This window comes from Myripristis murdjan, chromosome 20, assembly GCF_902150065.1.
Source record: "Myripristis murdjan chromosome 20, fMyrMur1.1, whole genome shotgun sequence".
Classification (NCBI taxonomy): domain Eukaryota; kingdom Metazoa; phylum Chordata; class Actinopteri; order Holocentriformes; family Holocentridae; genus Myripristis; species Myripristis murdjan.
This window is the reverse complement of record NC_043999.1, coordinates 24,052,204-24,077,325: the sequence shown is the minus strand read 5'-3', so window position 1 is coordinate 24,077,325 and position 25,122 is coordinate 24,052,204. Positions and strand designations below refer to the sequence as shown.

Here is a 25,122-nt window from a genome sequence, read left to right as displayed (position 1 = left end):
GACGTCCCAAATTCTGGTTGCAGCATTGTTTGATGTATAAGGTGTATGAGAACATTATTTTTAGGGGACAGGGTTGCTCATGTGGGACTGTTCAGTTTATATGGTATTTTATTTGCTACTGATATGTCACCAGGAAATCAATTAAACTACATAAAGCATAAAACTAGCAACATACATCACACTGATTGTACATTGATATGGTATCTGCTGACCTCAAGACTTTGTTATAGTTGAATGGGTGTTGTGTTAAAGTAATCAGTGTACAGGGAAGCAAACCAGATTGATTTATTCACACTGAAATGTTCACTAAAAGGCCTGATGAACAGGTAGATGCATGACCTTAAAGACCTGCCAAACACACCTCGTATGGGCCTTTAAGAAATCCAAATCGGCAGGGTGCCTCCTATTGTTGCCATAACAACAGCGATCATCCAACTTGACACCTGAATGCTCACAAGGCTGTCACCATGCGACAAGGCCATGTTCCCCTTTTGTAACTTAACTGTTTATGTCAGAACTGACTTTTAGAAGCGGCTCTGGATCTTCAAGAGGTCTTTCTTCCCCTTCAGTGACAGCATCTGCTTTTTTTTTTTTTTTTTGCTGGCTTCAAGGCGAGGCACCACAGGTGAATATGAAAAAGAAATTAAAAAAAACAACAACAAAGAAAAAAAAACAAGGTCCTTTCATCCCCTTTGCATGAAATTGTATTATGTTGAATACAGACACAAATGCAGAAACTTAATGAATTAGGATTTCGTCACCTTGGAATTACAAGGTTCTGTCTGACATTTCTGAATTGAGTTATTCACATATTCTTATTCTGTGACAACTCCTAAAAATGATCTGTGGTGTTATTTTACATTTTATGCATTTTGGGACCTTTTATTTGGAGAGAATCGCCCGGCGTATCAATTTTGCTGTATGGGATTTGGAAACTTTGAGGCTCAATATCTAAAAAAACTACTCAGACTGCAGACGGAGCCTTATAATCCCTAGGTGTCGATTTGTTATTAATGCACTCAAATAAGCCAATATTTCATTATAATGCCCTCATTTGCATATCACAACACTTTCCTTGGGGAATAAAATCAGATCAGATTTTTCTGTTTTATCCTCACGGAGAATTAAATAGCTGCTCATTTGCAGAGAGATTTCATGTAAAATACCTCATAAAATAAAAATGACAAAGCATAAAAGCAGTCTCACAAAATAAACAGCTTATAATAATAATCATAATAGCAATTATTATTATTTATTAATTATTTATTTGGGTAAGAGGTGAAACATCTTTTAGACATATAACTAAGTCCAGTTGACCTGATTCAATTTCTTTGAGATGCCTGTGACGTGGACGAATGAGAATATGCACAGACTTATTATTATTATTATTATTATTATTATTATTATTATCCTAATATATTAGTAGTAGTAATAGTAGTAGTATTGGTATTATTATTATCAATATTATTATTAGCATTATTATTAGTAGTAGTAGTAGTATGCAAATGTGGTGGCCATATCTGCAACATGAGCTGAACATCTGAGGAAATGGATTTGCAAAGCTTTTTTTTAAAAAAATTGTTGCTGGTTTAAAATGTTATGAACTATTTATGACTTGTTTGGATGATTGTTTCGTGCATTTCATTAAAGCACAGTACTAACAGAAGCAGTGTGACCCATCATTACTGACCCATTAAAACCTGGGATTGAGTAGTTATGCAAAGAGAAAGCTACACCTGACAACCGAGAGGCTCCACATACACACTATGCACATCAAGAGAAGGCTTTTCCATTAATATGACTCTCAGCTGTAATAAATATTTTGACTACCTGAAGCCAACTTTTCAGAGGCTTTACAGTGCTGCACCCCCCCCCCCCCCCCCCCCTGCTATCGGCCTCCATCTTCCTCAGCATCCTCAGCCCTACAGTGAAATGAACTGCCATGGGTAATTCTAAAACTGATCCCTCTCCTTCTGTCTCCACAGAGGGAGAAAGAGAGAATGAGTGAGGCTGAGAGACGTTGGGGTGGGGGATGGGGGGTAGAGACAGACAGAGCCACCCCAGAAGGCTGAGTTATCCGTGACAGAGAGTGATGCCCACTACCCCTCCTTCTATCCCTGCCATCCCTTTCTTCTTCTTTCTTCATCACTTTTTAAAGCTCGCTCTTCTGTTTCTTCTTCCCTCTCTTCCTCGACAGTGTGACGTCGTAGGATGACCCCCCCCCTTCTACCACTCCCCACCCCCGCCGCCCAATCCTCCCACCCCCTTTCTCTTCCCTCCAGGATGATGATTCATCGACCTCCTTACCACATCAGACGACTTGATGGGCATAGTAAAAAGAAATTAAACCGTAATTAAATTTTCATCTTTGACAAATTTGTCTCCGCAGAGCTGCCATATGCGCGTCGGGTTCAGGGGAAAACGTTGACAGAGAGAGAGAGAGACAGAAAGAACGAGAGAGAGAGACTGGTGGAACTGGTGGTGAATGGGCTTGAAAATTACAAAACAGTGCAAGGAGCATTTTTCTGTCAGCCGCGTGCATTTTTTCTATTCAGGGGGGACAGCCTTGCATTCCTATAGATTTTTCACAGTGTTATTACATTATGGATTTTTCCCCTCCCAGACAAAGTATAATAATGCACTTTATACTAAGACTGTTTTTCATCACTTGCAGTGCAAAGGGAGTGTGTGTGTGTGTTTTGTGTGTGTGCGCGCGTGTGCGTGTGTTCTTGTGCATAATAGCTAGGAATGTGTGTACGTGCACATGTGTGTATGTGAATGTGTTAAGGAAGTTGTGGATGTGTGTGCAAGTCTGGATGAGCACCTGCATGTGTGTGTGTGTGTGTCACCTTTTTTAATAATGTGCTGTCAATCTGGGCTCTGGGAATGGCCATTTCACTAACCGTCCCTAAGTCTCATAACGCTGAGCCTCTGGGAGGGAGAATAAGTCATTGGCTGTTGGCCCACGGTCCTCTAGCACCGCCGAGGAGGGCAGAAACCACAATGGATGCAATAAGAAAACAGAGTGGGATGAAACCTGGCCGTCCAAATGCCAGCACTCTCCTGCTAATAGCACTGCCCCTCAACACTCTCATGTTTAAGCTGATGTATGGCCGACAATCTGGCAGCTGTGTGTGTGTGTGTGTGTGTGTGTGTGTGTGTGTAATGGTCACCAGAGCAGTGGGAGAATGGGATGACATGTTGTTGCTTCATATGTGTATATCCAAAATGGCCATCTTAATAGTCTAGATACGTTATTTTAAAATAAACCACAAACTGTAACACATATTGTTCACTGCTTCTATTGCTTATCAATTCCTTTATTCCTATCTCGTCATGATGCTGTAAGAATACACAATTACAACTGTCACACACGAGAGAAAAGTTACACCTAAAGCCCAATCTGATGTGGTTGTGGTTTGAAAACCTTGTAATTCAAGTTCTGGTGAAGGTCAAGCTAAAAACAAGGCTCTTTTTCTTAGTTGCTGCCAAGGTGATGTCTTGGAGACACAAGGTATCTAACTAAACTTTTCAACCTCTGGACTGTGTGCTGATTGTTAGTCTGCAGCACACAACTTGCAGCTGTTTATGACGCTAAATAATATGAGCACTGATCTAGGATCTTTTTTAATGCATGATAAATGAGACAAACCTTCACCAGACTAGGGTTACGTCTCAGATTACATGATATATCCTCCCCCGCTGAGAATCCAGATCCTTTGACAACATAATAAAGAGCAGGAGCTGGCACAGTTTGCTGGTTTCTGGATGATCTTGAATAATCTCCCTGACAATCCACTCACTTCTGTCACCGCGTGTTCCTCAGGAGTGAATCGACCCAACCTGCTGCATTAGACTATATCAACACAAGCTGGCCAGAGTGGATTGATCCCTTTAGATTGACTAATGTGGTTTTTCCACATGTTAAATTTGCCATTGCGCACCTGTAGCCTTGCACTTAAGCATCACAAGTAATGAGAATTTTGACATAAAGGTTATGTACGAAAACGGAATCCCTTATATTCCATGGCTACTGGGAAAAGTGATCTAACAGTAATCTGAGTGAAAGTAATCTATTTACTCCCAACAAGGCTGGCCAATAATGCTTTCAAATGGCAGTGGTTTGGGATTTTATGCTCATCATAATGTGTTTGAGTTACTGCTGTTGGGCCAACATTTTCACCTGCACACTGCACCCCGCCACTGCTCAACTTGCATAACTCCAGCCCATGCTTTAAGTTTCCATCAAGGTTTATTTCACGGGGTCTTTATGTGAGATGTCTGGTTAAATGAAGGTTAAATAAAAATAACTTGTGATGAACGGTAAAGCGAACTGAAACCCTAACCCTGCGCAGCGGGTTCATCCACATACAGAGGAGAGAGCGCGGTCTTTTCAGTCAAAGCGCTGCCTGGATGTCGTAGGTGTTGTGCAAAGGATGGACAGACCGGAGTGAACGGCGAAGTCAGACACGGGGCGTCTGCTGCTGCTGCCAGGCGGCCATTCTTCCTCTTCTGTTGACATGGAGGTCAGGAAGAGGCGCTCAGTGCCTTACAGATTAGCATACTGCTGTACTGCTTACACCCCACAGGGCGACAAACAGCAGCAAAAATAATGGCAATGGCTACAACTGTGGATATCAGGCAGCGAGTAAAAAGAGGAGCTGCTCTTTTCCTTCAGAGCAGCTCAAATCCTCTTAGAGCGCTGCATTACACGTCCTTAGCTGTGTGTATTTGTTTTAAGGCTGTACGTTTGTGGTGTTTAGTGACTATCCTGTTACACGTCCGTCTGTCCCTGTTGCTCAGCTTCAACTCATGACGACTGTGCCAATGCCTTGGTCTTGCTTTAGGCAAGATTTTTATGTGAAAATATCCAGTGCCTGTTTTAAAGGGATAGTTTTTTTTTTTTTTTTCATTTTGAAAAATGGAATATTACTTCACTTTCCCCCCCAGCTGTTCTGTAGGACAGTAGTGGTGCTATCTTCCTCTCATTGTTACTGAGTGCTGGCTGGATGCTCCACATGCTAACTGGTAGCCTCCTGCCATTCAGGTGGACTTCCCCCCAGCTAACACTCTAAAAAATAACCGAGGAAATATAGGGGATGGCATGCAGCAAAGGACCCAGGCTGGATTCAAACCCAGGCCGCTGCAGTAAGGACCTAGCCTTGGTGTGTGCTACATGCACCAGTGCGCCCCCTTGTGTCTGGTATTTTGTCCTTACCTATACCAATACCTGCTCTTTTATGTGGATGTGTTAAGAGCGGCCCATTCAGCCATATGCATGCATGTGTGCATGTTTGTGTATGTGTGTGTGTGTGTGTGCGCATGTGTGTGTACTCACAGATATTAGCTGTGCCCTTGGGAATTGGCAGATAGGAGCCGGCGCTCCACGCTCGCCCCTGGTAATTTCTCTTACAGCGGCCACAGTCAGGCCCGGTAGTGTTGTGTTCGCACTCGCAACTCAGCTTCTCTTTGTCAAATACACAGCTGTTGGCGTGAAGGTTGCACTTGCACCTGTCAAAGCGGGTGGTTTGGGGGTGGGGGTTTTGGGGGGAATGGGGACGAAGAGAGGGTAGGGGTGAAAGACAAAAAAACAAACAAACAAAAAAAAAAACATCAGTGACTTTTTAGTTGGCAAATGAAAAACAGACGGCTTTTATTTCCCGGGCCGAAGCTGCTGAAGGGTAGTGTGTCCTTGAGTAGAAGTGGCGTTGGAACACAGTCAAAACAGGTAAAACAGTTGCTTCTTCAACTTCAAGAGTAACTAGTTCAAAGGAAGGGGATGATTCCACGAACAATCCTGGCATCATTATTTTCCCGCTCCCTTTCTCTCCTCTCCACCTGGGAAGATAACTCAGTTTTAATTGTCCCACTGGAGGATGCATAATTGCAGTAAGGTCACATTCAATGGGCGAGGAAAGATCAGGATGGAGAGGATGAGAGGGAAAGAGAGGTGGAAGGGGAGGCTGAGTAAAACAAGCTGAGCTGAATTGTGGAACAAGGACTGGAAGAACGGAGGCAATGGGCTTTTTTGAATTTTTTTTTTTTTTATGTATATGGATATAACTTACCCAGAAGGTGCAAGGGGGGCAAGCGCGTCGCCATGTTTGTTAGGACAAATTAATATGCAATGATATCTCAGAAGCACTTATTCAGTATGGAAGGAGGGACTCCACCGAGGCACGCCGAAGTCTCCCTCACATCCTGCTCACCAGGATCCCAAGGTAACAATAAAGTCAGCAAATTCATTATCTGCTGTGGCTAGATCAGTATTGAGTGGACATGATTGAATATATGATGATGTATTCATACAGCGAGATGCATTTTGAAGAATCGAGAGCTTTGCTTAAAGCTGCACTAGGCGGGGTTTTAAACAAAGAAAAATGTCTCATCAGCCCAAATTAGAAAGTGAGGCAGCCGCAGAGGACAGCATCCTGCCCCCTCTAATTGAGACGGTGTAGATCTGCCTATTTGCCATGCATGAATTTCTCACTGAGCAGCGGCGTATGATCGCTTGATTTGTCCAGTAACAATGGCTGAGCCTCATTCACTGAATTCACACAGCATGACTTCTAGGTGTTTAAGCCCTCACAATTCAAACACTCACCGCTATTTGAGGCGGCCAACATGCAAAAGTGCCTATTGCAGCTTGCAGGGGAAAATAGCACCTAACGGCAGTAGTGCCTATGAAGAGCCATGCTTGCCAATCTACTGCTGCCTGTTCCGCTGCAGGTTTGCCTCAAATCTTTGAAGTCCAAAGGCTCCAACTGATTTCAAAATCAATTTGAAAACGGCTCACAGAGACATATCACTGCACTGACGAACGTAATCCATCATTTTGAATTAGACAAGTTCTATGAGTCTATAACATCACAATCAGTGCGCTTACAATCCTGTCAGAAGTAGTTCCATTCTGCCAGAATCGAATGTGAGGAGCGCTAAAGTCCCACTCAATCTTAAGTTTCGTTTTACATCCTCACTGCCTCCACAGAGAAGTAAAAGTAATGGAAAAAGACAAAATAGTCCCATTAAAATTATGTTCTATCTCATATACATAATGTTACGGTGCTGGATATTCCATTTAAATGTGGCCAGAGTTTCAAATAATAAGGTAAACATGTAAAAGTAATCCCTTCTTTCTACTTCTGAGGATTTCTTTATGTGGTCATCTGCTCCAGACACAACATGCGAGTGAGATGAGACCACTAGTGAGGGCAGCAAGATTTCAAATTGACTTGCACTCATTCTCTGCATCATTCCCTAATGTTAGCCATAATATTATACCCAATCCTAACCTTAACTTAACACTAACCCTAACCTTAACCAATGAGCCAAAATGACCATTAATAATGTAAAAAGTTTAGTCGTACACCGAGGGGAAGAAAAACGGCAGTTTTCTGGAAGTCGGCCAATCAGAAGACAGTTTGCTTGGGAGGGGAGGGGCTCAAACACACAGGAGCTAAAACAGCTTGTTTCAGACAGAGGATGAACTGTGGGGCTGCATAAAGGGCCACAGTAAGATAAATATGGATTTTTTTAAAACTGTGTATCATGCAAAGCTTCTCTAGTGGAGTCCCAGAGTAAAAATATAGAGCTGGAAATGAGCATAATACAAAGAAATATGAGGAAATATGATAAGAGTCGTCTAATTTAGGCAACCCTGCAGAGGAACTCTTTTGCGAATTACGACTCTTCATACACTCCTGATCAAAATTTTAAGACCAGTTCAGAAATTGCAAGAATTTACATTTGCACTGTGCCATCAGGAGGTCATGACATTGTGGATACCTGACAGAAAATTACACTGAATCCGCATTTTTGCGAAGATTTGGGATTTTTAAAGGCCGTGGTCTTAAACCTTTGATCAGCTGATGAACAGCCTATTTCAGAGTAATGGTTGTTTGCAATAAATTGCTTACTCTTTTTTTTTTTCTCACTCCCATTTCTTCTTTTTGCATTTTGAAGCTCTACTTAGAACCTCCTTAAGATCCAACAGTGCAAAATGTAAATTCTTGCAATTTTTCAACTGGTCTTAAAATTTTGATCAGGAGTGTATAGTCAAACATACAACTGCACTGGTATTTAGGGATCAGCAATATATCAACATTATATCGATATCATGATATCATCTGGGATTTTGGATATCATAAGATCGTGATATGATCATAAGTGTAGTCTTTTCCAGTTTTGTGTTATGTTATTTTCTGAACTTGTTTGACTGTTCTAGCTGCTCTATTATTTGCCTCTACCTGCTTAGTCATCATATCCACATTATTAATGAAAGTTTTTCAAAATCTCCTGTGTCAAAGATCTTATGAATGAACCAGCAGTCATCCATGCCATATCATCACAATATTGGTATCAAGGTGTTTGGTGAAAAACATGGTGATATTAGATTTTGTCCATATCACGCAGCCCAAGTTTTGGAAACCCATTCATCTCCAAAATTGAAATCAATTGCGATCATTGTGCAGGTTTTGTGATTTTCTCTCTTTACAAGACAAACACAGCCTCTTTGGGACTGCCTCATTTTGCTTTGAAAACCCACACGTAAAAGTGATGATTGTCAGAGCTCCTTTAAAGCTGACACATACTGCTAATTGGCATTCAGCTAAGTATGAGCTGCCTGATTTCTGCCTTTGTAGTTGCGATTTGGTTTACTTCAAAGTCCATTTTCATGTGCTCCATTATTTTGTCCCTCCCTGTTTGTTCCTCTGTTGGACGCGGTGTCCCCGTCTTTGTGCAGGAGTCCGTGAAATTCCCCTTTTAGTGATGGAGTGATGACAGCATCCGGGATGGAATCACGCACCGTTTGATGTCTCACGCTAAAGAATAGGACCTGCTCTCAAACCATCAGCCTGAGAATCGTTCATTTTCTGAGATTTCCTTGTTTTCAAAGCATATGAGTCATGACCGAGCACCGCTGACAACGCCGGCTGTAACCTCCAAAGAGTATGAATCTTAAAATGGGCATGACTCATCACAGATTAATGATGTGGTGGCTGTGTTTGTTTATTTTGGGGAATAAAATACTGAGAGGCAGACAAAATGCTCGTATTCAAGCCTATCTCCCTCTTTTGCCAGTGCCCTTTCATTCAGCTATTTTTACTGGGAGCCAGGTGAAAGGCATCTCTCCGTTTACTCCCGAGGCATAAAGAGGGAGAGAGAGGTGTTGAGGATAGAGATGACACAGATAGCCCCACAGTTGTGTTCACTAACGTCTTAGTGACAAACAGTGGTGACAGCTGGCCTCTCTCCCCGGCTCCGCTCCGCCCCACCCCCCTCCACCACAGCTTAGCTTGATCCTCAGATAAATGTAACAATTTGGAGGAACAACAGGCTCCTAAACCAATCACCGCTCTTTGATCCTGACGCTCAACTTATCTGCTCTTGGCCCCGAATTCAAAGGCTGCTTGGACCAGGATTTGACCGAAATGGGCTATGAGAAAGGTGGCACGGTGTTGACAGCTTCTGCTTTCACGCTGCTGCTTGCCCAGTGTTATGTGTGAATGTTCAATATCTATAAATTTGACAATTTACACGCCACAAAATACCCCACAATTAAAAGTATTCAGTCTTTCCCCTTGAATTTCAACACTGAAATAGTGGAAAGCCTGTAAAACAGCATCCATATCTTTCTGAAAACACAGGATGTGCAATCAAACTGCATCGCTGACTAGACCACATCTCATATTTCTTAAATTTTGAATATCAGCCCAATATATCTGTGTATCCCCAAAGTAGGGCAATTGTTGGAATTGAGGGACCGTTTAATATTTCTTTTTCTCTCGCAAAAGGCCTCAGTGATTATTAAACCTCTTAGGGCATCACTGGGAACTGATACTTGTGATGAGCAGAACAGGGTTCCTCCAAGACAAAAGGACACTGGCGTAACTGTAGGCACAGACTTGGCACATGAATGATGGGTAATTTTCTCCCCCACAGGACCTTTTAATTTGCATGTAATTACCCAGCCGGGATCAGGTGTGTCAGACATCAAATACATAGGTGTACATGAAAAGATTCACAAAAGTACTCGCACCTCATATGCTGTCTCTCAGTGAACCACTGTCACCACAGATTGGGTGTAGTCTTGAGTGTGTATGATGATGAGAGATACATTTACAGATCTAAAAGTTCCTCATAGCAAAGAACTCGAAATAGGTATCTAGGTAGAGTAGCTGATTTCACCAGATTTACATGGTTACACATTATGAAGTTGAGGCTATTCTCTCCATTCATGTTTAAAAAAATGTGAAAAACTACTGTGAAACTTGAAAGCTGCTAAATCTTGAAATATCCGGCCATCATGTGCATTCACTGAAATTACTGTTTTACTCCATGACTTAAAAAAGCATGCATCAACACTAAATGTGTTAATGCACCAATAAGGTCTTTTCAGTTCATATTCAGTCTTAAAATCTTGTTTTTCGAACAAGGTAAAAAAAAAAAAAAAAAAAAAAAAAAAATCTGCCTGTGGGATGAGATAATCCCACTTGTTTCCAATGCAGTTTCACTTGATTCAGGATTTTTTTTTTTTTTTTTTTTTTTTTTTTTTGGTATTAATATGTTGAAAAAAGGCAGAATGAAAGAGGATCAAGAATCTGACACTTGATTCAAGAAAATTCTGGAAACAAGTTGATTAGAGTTGGAAACAATGAGAAACATCCCACCGACAAATGTTACTTTGTTTTAGAAAAGCAAGAATTGAACATTGAATTATTGCATATGAAACTGTAGTTGTGTAGTGAGCGAATGGGATGCAGTTGGCCTTCACTGCTAAGCTGCCGAAGCATACTCTGCATACTTGCAAATGATTTTTGTGACAGACTGATAGGATCATGACTATTGCTGAAGTCAAAACAGGACTGATATGGTCCTTTAAGGAGGAATGAAGATGAGCTCTATCTGCAGGAGCTCTCCACCAGACCATTCAACATCAAACTAATCAATGCATAGGAATAGTTAAGTGATTGACTGACACACACAGATTTCTGAAAGCGAATTATATCCTTGGAATGACAACGTGTGGGGGACAAAACTCAAATACAATTTATCTGTTATGCATATTTATGACCCCTAAGGCATGGACCCTATTGGTTTTGGTGACCCTCCTCCTTCCTGTCGTGCCACAGTCAGGCCAAGCTATCAATTTGTGAACACAACAACTCAAATAATTCTTATTTTAATCTTCATGTTCCCTTGAGGAAGATCCCCACTGATCTTGGTGACCGCATGACTTTACTCCTAGCACCACTGGCAACCCAAACTTTTTGGGGGATAGACACTGCTGCTGTTCACCGACAGTATGTCTACTTTATTTATTGTGTTTGGGAGGGAAAAACAAAAAAAAAACAAGCATCAATACCAAGACACCTTATTTTTATATTTTGGATAGGCAGGAAAGAGTCGAGTCAAAATTTCATAGTGGTGGAAGCCAAGTCTGACATGACAAAAAAGTGCTCAAGATCGACATCAGATTCAAGTGCTGCAGCCCTGCAGCTCCTACCTCCTCTCCTCTCTCTTCACTATTTCCCTATTTAAAAAAAAAAAAAAAAAAAGCTCTGATTGAGGGGTGAGTGAGGAGGGGGGCGGTGGAGGTGGTGATTTCACATGCAGCCCTTTGTGGTTTAACCTTCAGCTACTTTTAACGCTGTCAATGTTTTAATCAGCAGCCACAAATGATAGCGCCGCCAGCATAATGATGGAAACCGCCGGTGAGGCCCGAGGGTCTCATACCCATCGGCCCTGATGTGCCACTAATCAGAAGTGGCTCCTGGATGTGGATACCAGGGGAGGCTCCCTCACTGCTGCTGTAGCAACAACAGCTCATGATGATGAACATGGAAAAATGTGTATTTAATAGAAATTTAATAGCAAATCTCCTCACGCGGTCCCCTTGCCCACAGAGCCGGGTGTTCATTTCACATTGGGCCCACTTTGCTCTGGAAAGTCTGACACGATTGTGGCCAAGTCTTTGTGTGCCCAGTGCCTTTTGTGAGTGTTGTTTTGCTATTATGGCTAATGGAAATCACCATCATCTGAAACCAGACACCAGATAAACAGGAGGGTATAGAAAAAGAGGAAAGAGTGCACAGATGAGAATTTAGATTTTGTCCTACATCACTCAAAAATACCATCTTGATGTTTTTTTCCAGTCAAACTTTTTCCCCTCTGGTGATTTATGGCATGTGATCTATGCAAGGACAAACCAAAATGTATGTGTTAGTGCAGCATGCAATTCTTAATACAGGAGAGAGACAAACCGAGAGAGAAAAGTGGACAAGTGAGAGTCGTGACTGTGGTGACTTGTAATGTGATGCAAAAGTGTACAGGAAAATCTTCTTATTCAGCCAGTTTGTAATGGGATGAAACATGGACGGAATCATGGAATGAAAAGCGGAATGAGTGATGTAAGGAATCACAGCCTTTTGACCCACAAGGAACTGGTTCTGTTCCAGTTCACGAACCTAATTTGAACGAGTCTGAGCATGTGACTAAAAGTAAATTGGTTTGGAACCTGAAAAGTTGGTTCCCAGCTGGAACCGAAAGACCCGAGGTGGGAACTGTGACGACAAGAGAGTGCATGAGTTATTCTACAGGCAGAGCTGGAAATGATGAAGAAATCGCAGAGCGTGCAGTGGTCCTCTGAAGAGGCAAAACTATTGTGTTTAATTTGGGCATCGGCTGAATTTCAGGAAAAGATGGAAGGGAGTACTAGAGAAAGTAAATTCTATCTTGAAATTGCTGAAGAGTTGGTGGAGGCTGGGTTCACTATAAGCCAGAATCAAATGATCAACAATTAAAAAAAAAAAAAAAAATAATAATAATAATAATAATAATAATAATAAGGAATACAGACATCCCTCCAAAAAAAAAAAAAAAAAATAGTGAAAAAGTATTGCTGGATGGGGTAAAATGGGGGGTATTAGGAACTCCTCAACGGCATGCAGGGGCATAGAACTAGGATTGCACGATGTGATAAGAAAATCTTTTGCAGTTATTTTGACAGATATTGCAATTGTGGTAAGATTTATGAATTTATTGAGAATGATCAGTTTTGTATCTTAATTTTAAAAACTGGTCAAACACATTAGAATCATCTTTGTCATTCCACTAGCTGCAACAAATTTGGTGGGAAACTCTTTAATGGGTGCAAAAAATAGAATTTCACTAAAAATTTCTGCTGGGGTCTGCACCAAACCATCATGCTTTTTTACATCTTCTATGTCTGTTGCATTTAGCCTTCATCAAAAAAAAAAAAAAAAAAAAAAAAAAAAAAAAACTGCAGCTGCTGTGATTTGGATGTTGCACTTATCCATATTGTGATTTTGATTCATTCTGCAGCTATACATAGACCAGCAAACCAGCAGACTGGTGCTGAATTCAGCCACAGCAAAGCTGGAGTCAGTGACCAGTGACCCACCAACACCTTCATTGCAAAGGTTCTCCTCCAAGTGAATGCAAACGTGGGCCAGTTTGCTGGTTAGCACCTCGGTCACAAGAAAGCTGAACAGAAACGGTTCGAGAACCACAGCTGTTTGGTCGAAAAAAGAGGTAGGACCAAATTCTGCAAAGCTTCCAATAAATGGAGGCAAATGTAACTTATGATGAAGTTGTATAAATCCCCCAATCTGGAACACCTCAGCATTGCCATGTGACCTGTGACTATGAAGAAACCTTGTGAGGCAGCTGGATTTACGAGATCATGATCGTTGAGAATCCATCTCACCAGGCTTCAAGTGATAGGCTTGTGGCTGAACCAAGTGGTTTGGACCAATCAGCATCCAACACGCAGCTATGGACATGCTTTATACGTGGCGATGGCAAGAAGTGACTACTATTTCAACTCCTAAAGAGGTTAGCAGGTAGCCTGTGATAAACAGTGACACACAAATGGTCCATCCAATCAAAAAACGTATCAGGTTAGTGATTATCATGAATGTCTGAATACTGTGATTGGGCAAATTATCTGCTATTCAGACATTATTTTCAAAAGATTACGTGGGTAGAAACTAACCAATGGCACAACCTGCATTATTACCAACAGCAGTCACCTAAAAATTAACACTACAGGCATCTTTGACCCAACTTAAAGCAGCATGACTCATCCTGCATACCTTAGTCATTTTATTTCTCTGATTTCTTGCATATTTCAAGGATATAGTTTCTCAGATAGCTATTTAGAAACCGAAAAACTAAAAATGCTCTCCTGAGAGAAGACACCTCTGTACCTCGGCACAAGGGTTATGTTACTATCTCTGGGCTAAACCATTGATGTACTATAAGTCTAGTAATGCTCCTGTCTGAGTCTGACTTTCTATCCATCTATTTATCCCTTTCTTTATATCTCTCCTCCTCCATCTACCTATTACTGTGTCATTTCTGACTCTGCTCCTGTATCTTCCATTAATATATATTCATGGAGTTAAGGCATCTTTGTTTTGGTGTGGTGCTCTCAAAGTGATATTGCTCAAGGCATTATTGAGTGTGCCAACCACTGCCTGTGAGCTAAAGGTCCTGATATGTATTCATAAAATTACCCATGAGGCTCTGTGCTCAAATTGCTAGACTGCAAAGAGAGAGCGGGAGGAAGAAAGAAAAAAAAAAAAATCCTCCACTCAAGTTTTTATTCCATTTTGTCTGCTGAGAGACAGCATCGCAGATATTCTTATATCTGACAAGAGTTTAAAGTTCTCCTTGAAATGTGGAAGACAGAAAATATTGTTAGGTGCAAATTTATTTCTTTATTCCGGTGAAAATAGAAGCACAGTGGCCCGGCGAGACTTGAGCTCAGCTTGCCTGGAGCAGAGCGTCTATGACCTCCGCAGTAATGGGATTCTGATTGACACCGAGGGGGCAGACGGCATATTGCGCTTTCCCCACTGATGATCCTATTAGCGACAAACAAAAACAAGGCAACACAAAGCCTCGCTTCTGGGGGAAATTGCCCTCTTCCTTCGCACCACTTCAGCCATTATCTCATTCCGTTCAGCCGAGTTCATTCGCTGACATCCCTCCTCGTTTCTCGCCGCGGCTTCGAAAGCCAAAAGTATCAGCCGCTAATTAATAGTAATTATCCACAATCCGAGCCTACAACATCCCCGACGCACATAGCTGCTGATCCTAACAAATTGAGCAGACCAAACTCAACATGGTCCTTAAGTGGGTTAACTAAGTGAAGCAATTAAATTTCAATCTAACGCCCAGGTGTTTTCATACACAAGCCAACTGGGTCAAATACCCGGCTAATAAAGGTTTTTTTTTCCACACTTTTTGCCCATGTATGCGTGCAGTGTCTGCTGTAAATGAGTGACAATACACGGGGGCGGAGGGGGCGGGCGGGGTGCAGGGTGGGGGGCGTCAGAGCACAGTCTGGCTTAATTACGTGTGATGAAAATGAAACAGAAACACAGCAGCGGCTATTAAAAAGGCCTTGAGGTGTGCGCAGGTAATTCGTTGTGGGTGTGCGGAATATGGAATGAATAATTACACCACACACAGAAGGAAATATCAGCGCTATAATATTTTTGTTCCACCTGTTCCAATATACCCCCACCACATACACACACACACATGCACGCACCTCCCTTAACACACCACTGTGTTCAGCTGCAGACTGCGCTGGCTCAAAGCAGATCGGCCCGCTTGCTAACGTGTTAACCACTAATTGCTTCCTGAGAATGCCTCTTCCCCCGTTGGCCTGCAGTGCATTGTGGGAAGTGTGGGGAGCAGAAGGAGGGGGATCTCAGTAGGGTTCTCCCGGGACAGACCTCACCACCTGACCTCTCCCCGTCTCCATCCTTCTTCCTCGATTTCCTCCATCTGCTCGCACTAGGGAAGATGTGGCCAGAGCAAACTGGGAGCTATGGGGGACAATCCACAGCCAATCCACTTACCTGTAGAATTCCCTCTCTCAAACCCCAATTTTCAATTCACTTCAATTCAAAAGCCGCTTCACTGGGATGGGAGAACACATTTCTATCACCAAAATGTGACCGAGACCATAAATACATAGATATATAACCCACATCTCACTAAAAAGACAGATATTAACACAAAACAATTCTGCACTAATCTGAATCTCGTTCCACACAAACTTCATGAATAATTGCATGTTTATTTAAATTGTAAGGTAGCTTGTAAAAGCCTGATTTGAGTGTGAGGTCATGCTTAAGGTCACAGAATAAGCAGCAAAGATCACCAGGTTGTACTGATTTGTTAGAGATAGACAGACAAATAAACGTTTTATTTACACTTGACATTTTACTTCTAACAGTTCCGTAGCTATTCCTCTCACCTTTGATATTTGTATTTATTTAAACAGTTAGCAGAGAAGGAGACACGGAGGAGAGAGGGACTGATGTGTCGGGATGTGGCCACAGAGGTTTAGTGAACAATAATTTTAATAAAATCAGAGAAGGGGCCACTGAATCATGTTTAACAGACAGTGGCATAACTTCCATGGCAGTGGGCGTGGTGTATCATAATAAGGCTCATCACTTCAGATTGAACAGATTAGCGTAGCACCACAAAATTTTGACGGAAAGTTTGTCCTGGAATGAGAACTAGGTTAGGTCAGATCTAGGTTAGATCAACATATTAACTCCTTATATTGATGAGGCCAAGCCCATGTCTGTTTTTTGTAGTTTTTCCTCTGACTCAGCATTTACCTGCATCAAACTGGCTGACACACAGTCATGCCTCTTCTCTTGTTAAACTCTTTTTCAGATTCTGAACCAGAGCTCTCAGTCTACTGACTTTCATTCATTCATTTGTTTCTCTGGTCACCATCATAGCTATTTAAGAGTACATAAAGGGCAATAATTTAAATTCCCTAATACATTCCTACTGCATGATATATGACACAACTATCACATTGGACAGAAGGCTTCATATCCCATGAGGTATCATGTTGTGTTTTAACAGTTTACTACTTCCACAGTGTTGCTTGTTGGTCTGATCCAAAATCTACTCATTGGAGTGCAACCAAGCTGTTCTCCCCACTCATTATCCATCACCACATTTCAGCTGTTAGTACTGATCAAAGCAGTATTGAGGGGGGACAACATGCTTACTTGTTACAGTTTATAAAGATGCAACACAGACTGAAATGTGGACAAACCCCTTCAAGTGGCACAATCTTTAAAAATGCTCCAGTCATGAATAGTCGGTTGCACGGTGTGGGTATCCGTTCATGCAGAACATTACATTCTCTTTGTTGGAAATGTTGTACGCTCCTCAAAATCCTGACATAACATTTCACATTTTGCGGCCCTTTGTTGTCACCCCATGAGCTGAAAGCTACTCCCCCCCCACTTCCCTGAATTGCGGTAAATGTGCCAACTGTCTGCATCAATCCGTCCGGCCCATCCATCTATCGAATCCTCGGCATTACTAATGTATGGAGTTGGACATGCTATCCAAGCAGGAGTCAATCAAGAGGTCTTTACTCCCTGTGACATGCCAAGCCGGCTCAATAGAATCGACGAGCTAGGCCTCACTGATACTGCTCTCAGCTAAAGACTATTGGCGGCCGACGCTGTGACAGAAAGTGCAGAGAGGGCTGATAGAGCTCCATCGGCGGCACGGTGTGGTTTCCGGGAGAGCCTGGATGGACAAGTGACGTTAACCAGCCTTGTCATTTCATAAGTAACATCAGTGATCGGCGCCCTTAAAGGAGCAAATTCCCCAAAGATCCCGGAGCATTGATCAGTTTGGGTCGGTGGTTACTCCACAGAGTGCCACAGGTTAGCCTGCACTCTGCACACTTGACCTCTGTGTGTGTGTGTTTGTGTCTGTGTGTGTGTGACTTACAGCACACAGACATAGCACTATGGCTCTCTGGCTTTATTATAAAACAACAGGGATTCAGCCTATATCCAGTTCATGAAGGATTTTACATTGGCTTTTCTAAGCACCCGGTGTTATGGGAAAAAATCCTCTTCTGCAAATGAAGTGATGCATTTTAGTTTTCTAGTTTATTGAGCATGAATAGAAAAAGAACTAGGTGACGGTGGTGGAGAGAGTACTAGAAATTGCTGCTCAGGTATAAGTGCAACAAAAAATGCATGGATGGAAGAAAAGAAAAAGTCTCATTGCTGCACTAACCGAGATTAAATATAGTACATAAACACCACAGAAAAAAAAAAAAAAAAAACACAAGGAGTGAATGATTACCGCTTAAACTACTTTCCTTTTTTGCTTTTGCTTTTCAAGACTATCACTGTGGCTTCCTGCTAATGTCAAAGGCCATAAAACTTTGGCTGCAGCCTCGCTGTTACTTAATACCCACATCTGAAGCAGACAATTCCCTTGGCTACGCCCACTGCGGGCCATAATCTGAAACCTCGGTAGGACCCAAAGAGCAGGTATAATTACCGAGAAAGTGGGCAGTTTCCCAGCTAGCAGAGGGGCTAACTCTTAGCACTATTAGCATCTCTTTTCCCTCTTAAACCCCAGGCGAGGGTCATTAATGGCTCTGGTGGTTATGGTGCTCACTGTTGTGTTGGAAACGAGAGCCCCTGATTGACCAGGGGGCAGCGTTTCCACTGAATTAAGTGAGAGGCTGCCCTCCCCGTGACATGATTAATGAGAACGGCATGAGATGTAAAGAATTGCTTGGAGGGGAGTGCTGAGTTTTTAGTGTGTGTGTGTGTGTGTGTGTGTGTGTGCATGCGTGCGAGCACGTGTGTGTGCGTGCGAGAGATGGAAAGACAGGGAGAGGAAAAGGGGGAGACAGATTGCGAGGGAAAAACCTGGGTTCATGTGTGCCAGCTGGCATGTTTGTATCAAGGCAATAGGATTTTATTTGTGCAACTCACAAGTGTAAACTGATTCAGAGTATGCTATGGTACTTTAATCAGCATCATAATCATCATCATCATCATCATCATCTTACTCCAGGAAGTTACACTATCCTGCCAAAGGAGAAAAGGTCTAGTGAATTCAATGCCGCATTTTTTCTTTGTGTGATTGTTATTCTTCCCCCCTTTGTCAGCTCCAGCCCCATTGTATACTCCTGTTCTGCTTGAAGGCTGGAGCACCGTTGGATGGCCATACATAATGAGCGCCTGCATTCGTTGGCCTCTCACAAAAGATAACTCGCTCAAACTCGCTTTTCATGACTCAATGATCCCATTATCAAGCCGTTTTTATTCATCACTCCCGGTTGTCTTCAGATCAGAATCAAATATCTCACTTGGGGAGGTTTAGGATTGTATCATATCAGTGCTGTCGATGTGTGTGTGTGTGTGTGTGTGTGTGTGTGTGTGTGTGTGTGTACACTAGGCGAATTAGACAAACAGAAACACACACACACGCAGACACATGCATTACCTCTACTACCCCTGTTAGAACTACTGTATCTGGCTGTATCTGAGGAAACGGTGCCATATGGTGCTTTCTTCTCTGACATCCAAAGAGGCTCATATATCTGCGTGCATGCGTCCAGCTCAGGGGAGTAGGGGTCTGGCTGTTGGGAGGATGGCCAGCTCTTTCTGGATTTGCTGATGATGAAATACTTGAGAAACCATCAATATTTTCTTGAAGGAAGGTCAGGCTGAGCCTCAGAGTGACCGCTACGGTTCTGAGACATTACTGCCCAAGTTTAAAGGTGCTGCGAGTCCGTTTGCCACAATCATTTTGAGACATTAGTATAATTACCATAAACAAATGAGATCAGCACAGAGCATACTGGCAGCTCTTTAGATCTCTATAGTGTATTTTACATTGTGTGCCACCAGGTTAGCCAGGCACAGCCGGCTGGTTTCACAAGATCAAATTAATTTCAATCTTAAAACCAGCCTGGCCACCCTTCAGCCGACACATCAAAAAATAGTTGGACTAATCAGAGCCCCCTGAGGGACTACAGGCGTGGTTTGGGTGATGAGTATGTGAGCAGTGAACTGAACTGGAGCACAGAAACAACACAGGATATCAATGTAGATTTTTCATACAAAAACAGTACAAATCATTTACCAGCATGCTAACAAGCCAGCAGTATGCTAACCAAGAGGTTTGCTCATTTTTGCCACATCAGTTTAGCTCCAGAGTTGTTGCCATATGCCGCTGGATTTGATTTGACTGGACAGTGAGACTGATGACTGACTGATTGACAGATGATCAAATGACCTGCTTTGTATTTCTGTGAATGCCCATTGCTGTGACTTCCTCTCCAGTCTCAACAGTGCTGAGACTGTGTTTTGTGTAAACAACAACAACATCAATGACATCACAGTTTGGCTGGACATCTGCTGGATTGCTTTACAGTACCAAAACAAACCAGATGGGGTGCTGTTGTTCCAGAGGAAACTAAACTTCTGATTGAGAAACTGATTGACTTTCTTTCAAATGTGAAAGGACCGAAAGACTGATTGAAAAATTATTTCCGATATGTGAACACAGGATAGATCAGAAAATTGTCTTTTACATCACAAAGCAACAGGAATTACGGGAAACATGGATGTAATTTTGTGAAACCGTAATACTGACATTACCATTGCTAAGAGATAAAGACTACAATTCATCTCACCGTCATATCAGTCATAAACTGATGTTTAAAAATGCTTTTCATTGCCACTTTAAAATCAATCATGAGTCCATACTAACTAAAACCGTATTTACATGCACACATAATTACAGAACGATATGCAAGACTGGTTAAATTGTCTCTGCGTGATTGGTTCGTTTGTCCACTTGCAATTTACATGCAGTTTAAGTGTTTCCAATGCCCAACCACAAATCCACCACAAACACACATGCATGCACACACGCCCTCGACTGGCTGCCTAATCGGTAGTGTGGTGGTGGGGGCTGCAAGTGAAGGAGAGGTCAATGAGGGGATTAGTCATGAGACCCTGACAGGAGGGCCCATTATATGGACGGCCTCAGCCGATGAAGACGAGGGGAAGACACGTCGAAAAAGGCCTCTCCATTAATGAAATGGGTCACCACATGAATGTTGAATGTGCTCCGTCGACAGTGAGGAATAGAAAAATGCCTCTGATATGGCCAGCTTCTGCTCCACATACCCCTTGCCGGCACAATTGAGGAAATTGACTACCCTAATGTGCAGATAAAGAGAGTTTATGAGAAATCGGATAAGGAAATGGCTCGGTGCATCCACTGAGATTCCCCCGGCATAAAACAGAGCCGATCATTCTCATGCAAGTGCACAGTAAACACTTAATAGTTAATCATTTTATTTGCAACACGGAATGAATGTATGATCATGTTGGGATTTGTGGACGCAGCCATGTATGAACTGTGCGTGTGCATGAGTGACAGTTTTTGGATTAAACAGTTGAAGCTGAACTAGATTTGGAGGTATGGAGGAAAATATGGGATACAGATATTGCCTGCAGGAGAATTTTCAGGGATGCACGCAAACATGGGAATCCGCAGGCCTATTCACACACACACACACACACACACACACATACACACCGCCTCAGTTGTGAGAATCTATGGTGCCAACACCCCCCGTGAAGTGTGAGTTATCTTGTCATGCAGGGCACATCAACAGGGGAGTCTCCACGTCCAAGACATAAATTCAATTTTGTTGTCTGTGCCGGCTGCTAATAATGGTGAATTCCACAGAGGAGAAATCAATGAAAAAAAAAGAAGAAAAAAAAAAATCTCAAACCACATCGTTGGCAATATTCAATCAACTTGACTTCAGTTTTTGCGGTGATAAATCCCTTGCTTTATCCCCTGAGAACAGGGAGAGGATTTGTTGAGGTGACACTCCTTCCTGTCCTCTGCTATGGTGATATGATCTTCATGTGAATTGCAGCTTTGGTTCTCATATCTCGGGCCTCGGTCGATTCCTCCGGCCTGTGGTAGATAGTGCGGGAACAGCTTCCACACTTTCTCTGGGAGTTGGGACTCACTGACATGGGCGCTTATCACTTGATTTTTATTTGTAGGTAAAGCTGCACTTTCAAAGTTCCTGATTTTATCTCACAATTTCTCCTGTACTCTTCACACTTGTTCCCAGATTTCATTTCATTTATTTATTTATTTTTTTGTTGCTCCTCGGAATTGGGAAACGTTGACCTCAGTTGCCTTTTCTGGGGTGAGGCGGCACGAGGGAGCGGGGGAATAAAAAAGTGCAGTTTTACTTGTTGAAAGTGGACACAAACACTTTTTGTATTATGAATTTCACAACTTTTGGCAGAAAATATCCAATGAAAAAGATATGACTTGAGATATTTGAAGAGTAAATTGCCCGCTGTTTTTGCAAAGAAGCTGCGAGTCAAATATGGTGGCCATATCTGAAAATAAAACATTGGCATTCAGGTAATATGCCATTTTTAGAAAATAACTTTTAGCCTGCAGGATGCTTCAGAGCCTATTTACAATCCGGAAACCTTGTGTTCTTTGTGGAGACTTTTTCAGACATAATGATATAAACCGATACTAAACTCCTGCAGACGAGCCATGGTGCTGTTTTCAGCCCTTTTCTCCTCCTCTCTAAAGTTTGTGGCCAAAATCTATAGAGGATTCAAACTCCTCCCGCTGCTTCCCCCTCTGTTTAAAAGAATTCCCATTCCTGAAATTCACAATTGTGGAAGCACAGCAATTGAGGCAAATGGTGGCCGTGAGCTGAAAGGTCAAAAAGATAACATGAAGAAGTGACAGTTCAGGCTCTTACCCATATAGTGGTATTTGATACTCCACAGAGCTTTTTCACAGCAGCCATTTTGACATTTTGATGAAAACACATGTGTTACTAATGACATTAATTAAAGGTTTCACATCGTTTCAGTGGAGCAGAGCCTTTCCATTCAGCCAGCATCGACAATAGCAGCACCCTGGCTGTGTCAGAGCTAAATGAAACAGAAAAAAATATTTAATATCATGACTAACACCTGTGTTTACCCTGCTATTTTCATGTCAAAATGGCTGTTGAGAAAAAAGCCCCCCAGTTGACCAGTTAGCTCCTTCCCTGTCGAGAACAAACGATTGTGGGCAGTGACCCGGTGCTGAAAAAAACATTTTAAAGAATGTACAACACACCAGGCGCGAGCGGTCATAATAAGCTATAAATGCAGCGCATGCCCAAGCCCTTCAATTAAAATCTTTAAAATGTTAGTCTCCTAGTGTGTCCTTTTATAATATACCTTATTTCTATCATTTTGGTTGCAAACCGCTGCCTATATACACATATCTATCTCAATTTGCTAGCAAAATGCTGGAAAGTTGACAGCTTGACGCGTGCATGTGCTCTGTGATACCGAGGATTTACAGTAGTTGTGTAGCCGGTGTTTCCTGTACGTGGGCGTTTTGAATGGAAAATAAGCTGTCTGCCAATCAGCTTTTCAGAAGACGCATGTGCAACACGAGCAGCTACGTAGCAAGCTCGCTTGAAATGTTCAGCGGCAACTGCAAGTCATTCACTTCAATCAATCAATCAATCAAATTTTATTTATATAGCACCTTTCAAACAAATGCATGATATTCAAGGTACTTTACATCTTGATTGACAAATAAGTATAAAATAAGAAGTGAAAAGACAAGGAGACTGATGCACGCTCATAAAATAGGGTTTAAAAAAAAGTGAATAAATAGATTTAAAAACAATAAAAACAAAAACAAAAAACTCAAGAATAAGATACTGTATAAAATATAAAAACAATATGAAACGATTTAAAACAATAAAGACACAGCAATAATAAAATAACTCAAGAATAAGATACCGAATAAAATATAAAAAACAATATGAAACGATTGACTTGACAGCTAGCTACCGTTAACGTCGTTAGCTGGCTAGCTAGCACGGGAACGTCAACATTAGTTTGTTCTTTCATCTGCATCGTGCCAATCAAAATGGATGAAAATACAACTTCAATTGAGTAACCTGGCATGTTTCATCGATTTAGGCTATAGGTGTTATGAAAAAGAGGTGTTCTCTGACGTTTATCACTTTGGTGGGCAGTTGGGCATGTGTGTGTGTCATTTCATTGACCATGTAGGCTAGCTGGTGACGTTGCTGTGTGTTTGCATCACCCCGTGGCACGTCCCAACATTGTTGTTGGTAACATTGGGGCAAAATGCGCACGCGTGTCTATCAAAATCGAGTCTTCGAGTTGATATAATATAGTTAAAAACCATATTATGTGTTTTTATTAATAAATAAATGCCCATTTTCGAGCTCACGCCCTCGTGGGCACTCGCATGAAATTGGGACCACAACATGACTACACAAAAATGTCACCGCTCGCCACTGCAACACACATTTGCTTGGGATTCATTTTGGACGCTTTGTTCCAGCCCTCTTGCTTAGAGAAGAAGAATGACTTTGTTTTGTACATACAGCACTGAGGGGAGCTCTGATATAGGTATAGCAGTAAAATATTATATCAAAAATCTGACTGTTCCAGCCAAAGTTGTTATTTCACCTTAAATGACCTGGGCAAACTGAAGTGTCTAGAGCGGACCCATTTGTAAACACTGCTGCTTGTTGGTTTATGCGTTGCATATTTTTTTTCTGCACATTGCAGGGTAGCGAAGTGAAACTGTAGTGTGATAAAATATTCTTGAAGCTGCAACAGCCTCATTTAAGCAGGGACCTACTGTAAGCGGTGCTTTGCTGTTTGTCTGTGTCCCAGTCTAAATAAAAATTGAGTAAATCAAATATCTGGTGAAAGTACGATGGATTTCAGCTGGATTGTCTACGGGAAAGGGGGGGGTGGGAGGGGGGCAATGCAGCAAACAGAGACTAAGCAGTCAAAATCCATCCCGCTTTCATCCCCTGTCATTTGTATGTGAGAGTGGTAGGCAGCCTGGGAAAGCAGAGAGGCGGGTTTACAAGGCAGTGAGGAGAATCTACGCTTGGAAAAAGGACATCCACCCAAAGTATCTTGTACCTGGAAGGAGTCTGGTGCTTAAAACTCAACTTTAGCCTCGCAACTATATTCAGCCCCCCCCCTACTCTGGGAAAGTCACAAAGGATGAGATTTGTCGCACTGAAAAATGTTCCTGGAACACTGAGTGGAAAGTTTTCATTTGCGGTATCAAAAACATATTGCAACACAGGACAGGCTATTTTCTTGTAACTGCACAGAAGCGCCGAGACTTAAGTGTGTCTGAGAGCTGCACAACTTTGCTTTGCCTCACAAA

At 42.1% G+C, this 25,122-nt stretch overlaps 1 protein-coding gene across 1 annotated transcript in view; it reads right to left on the bottom strand.

The window, feature by feature from the left end:
- Positions 1-25,122, bottom strand: part of ntng1a (netrin g1a) — a 130,548-nt gene that overhangs the window by 29,072 nt on the left and 76,354 nt on the right. The window contains exon 4 of the mRNA XM_030079698.1: positions 5,339-5,511. Coding sequence (XP_029935558.1) covers positions 5,339-5,511 — 173 coding nt within the window. The remainder of the gene's footprint in view (positions 1-5,338; positions 5,512-25,122) is intronic.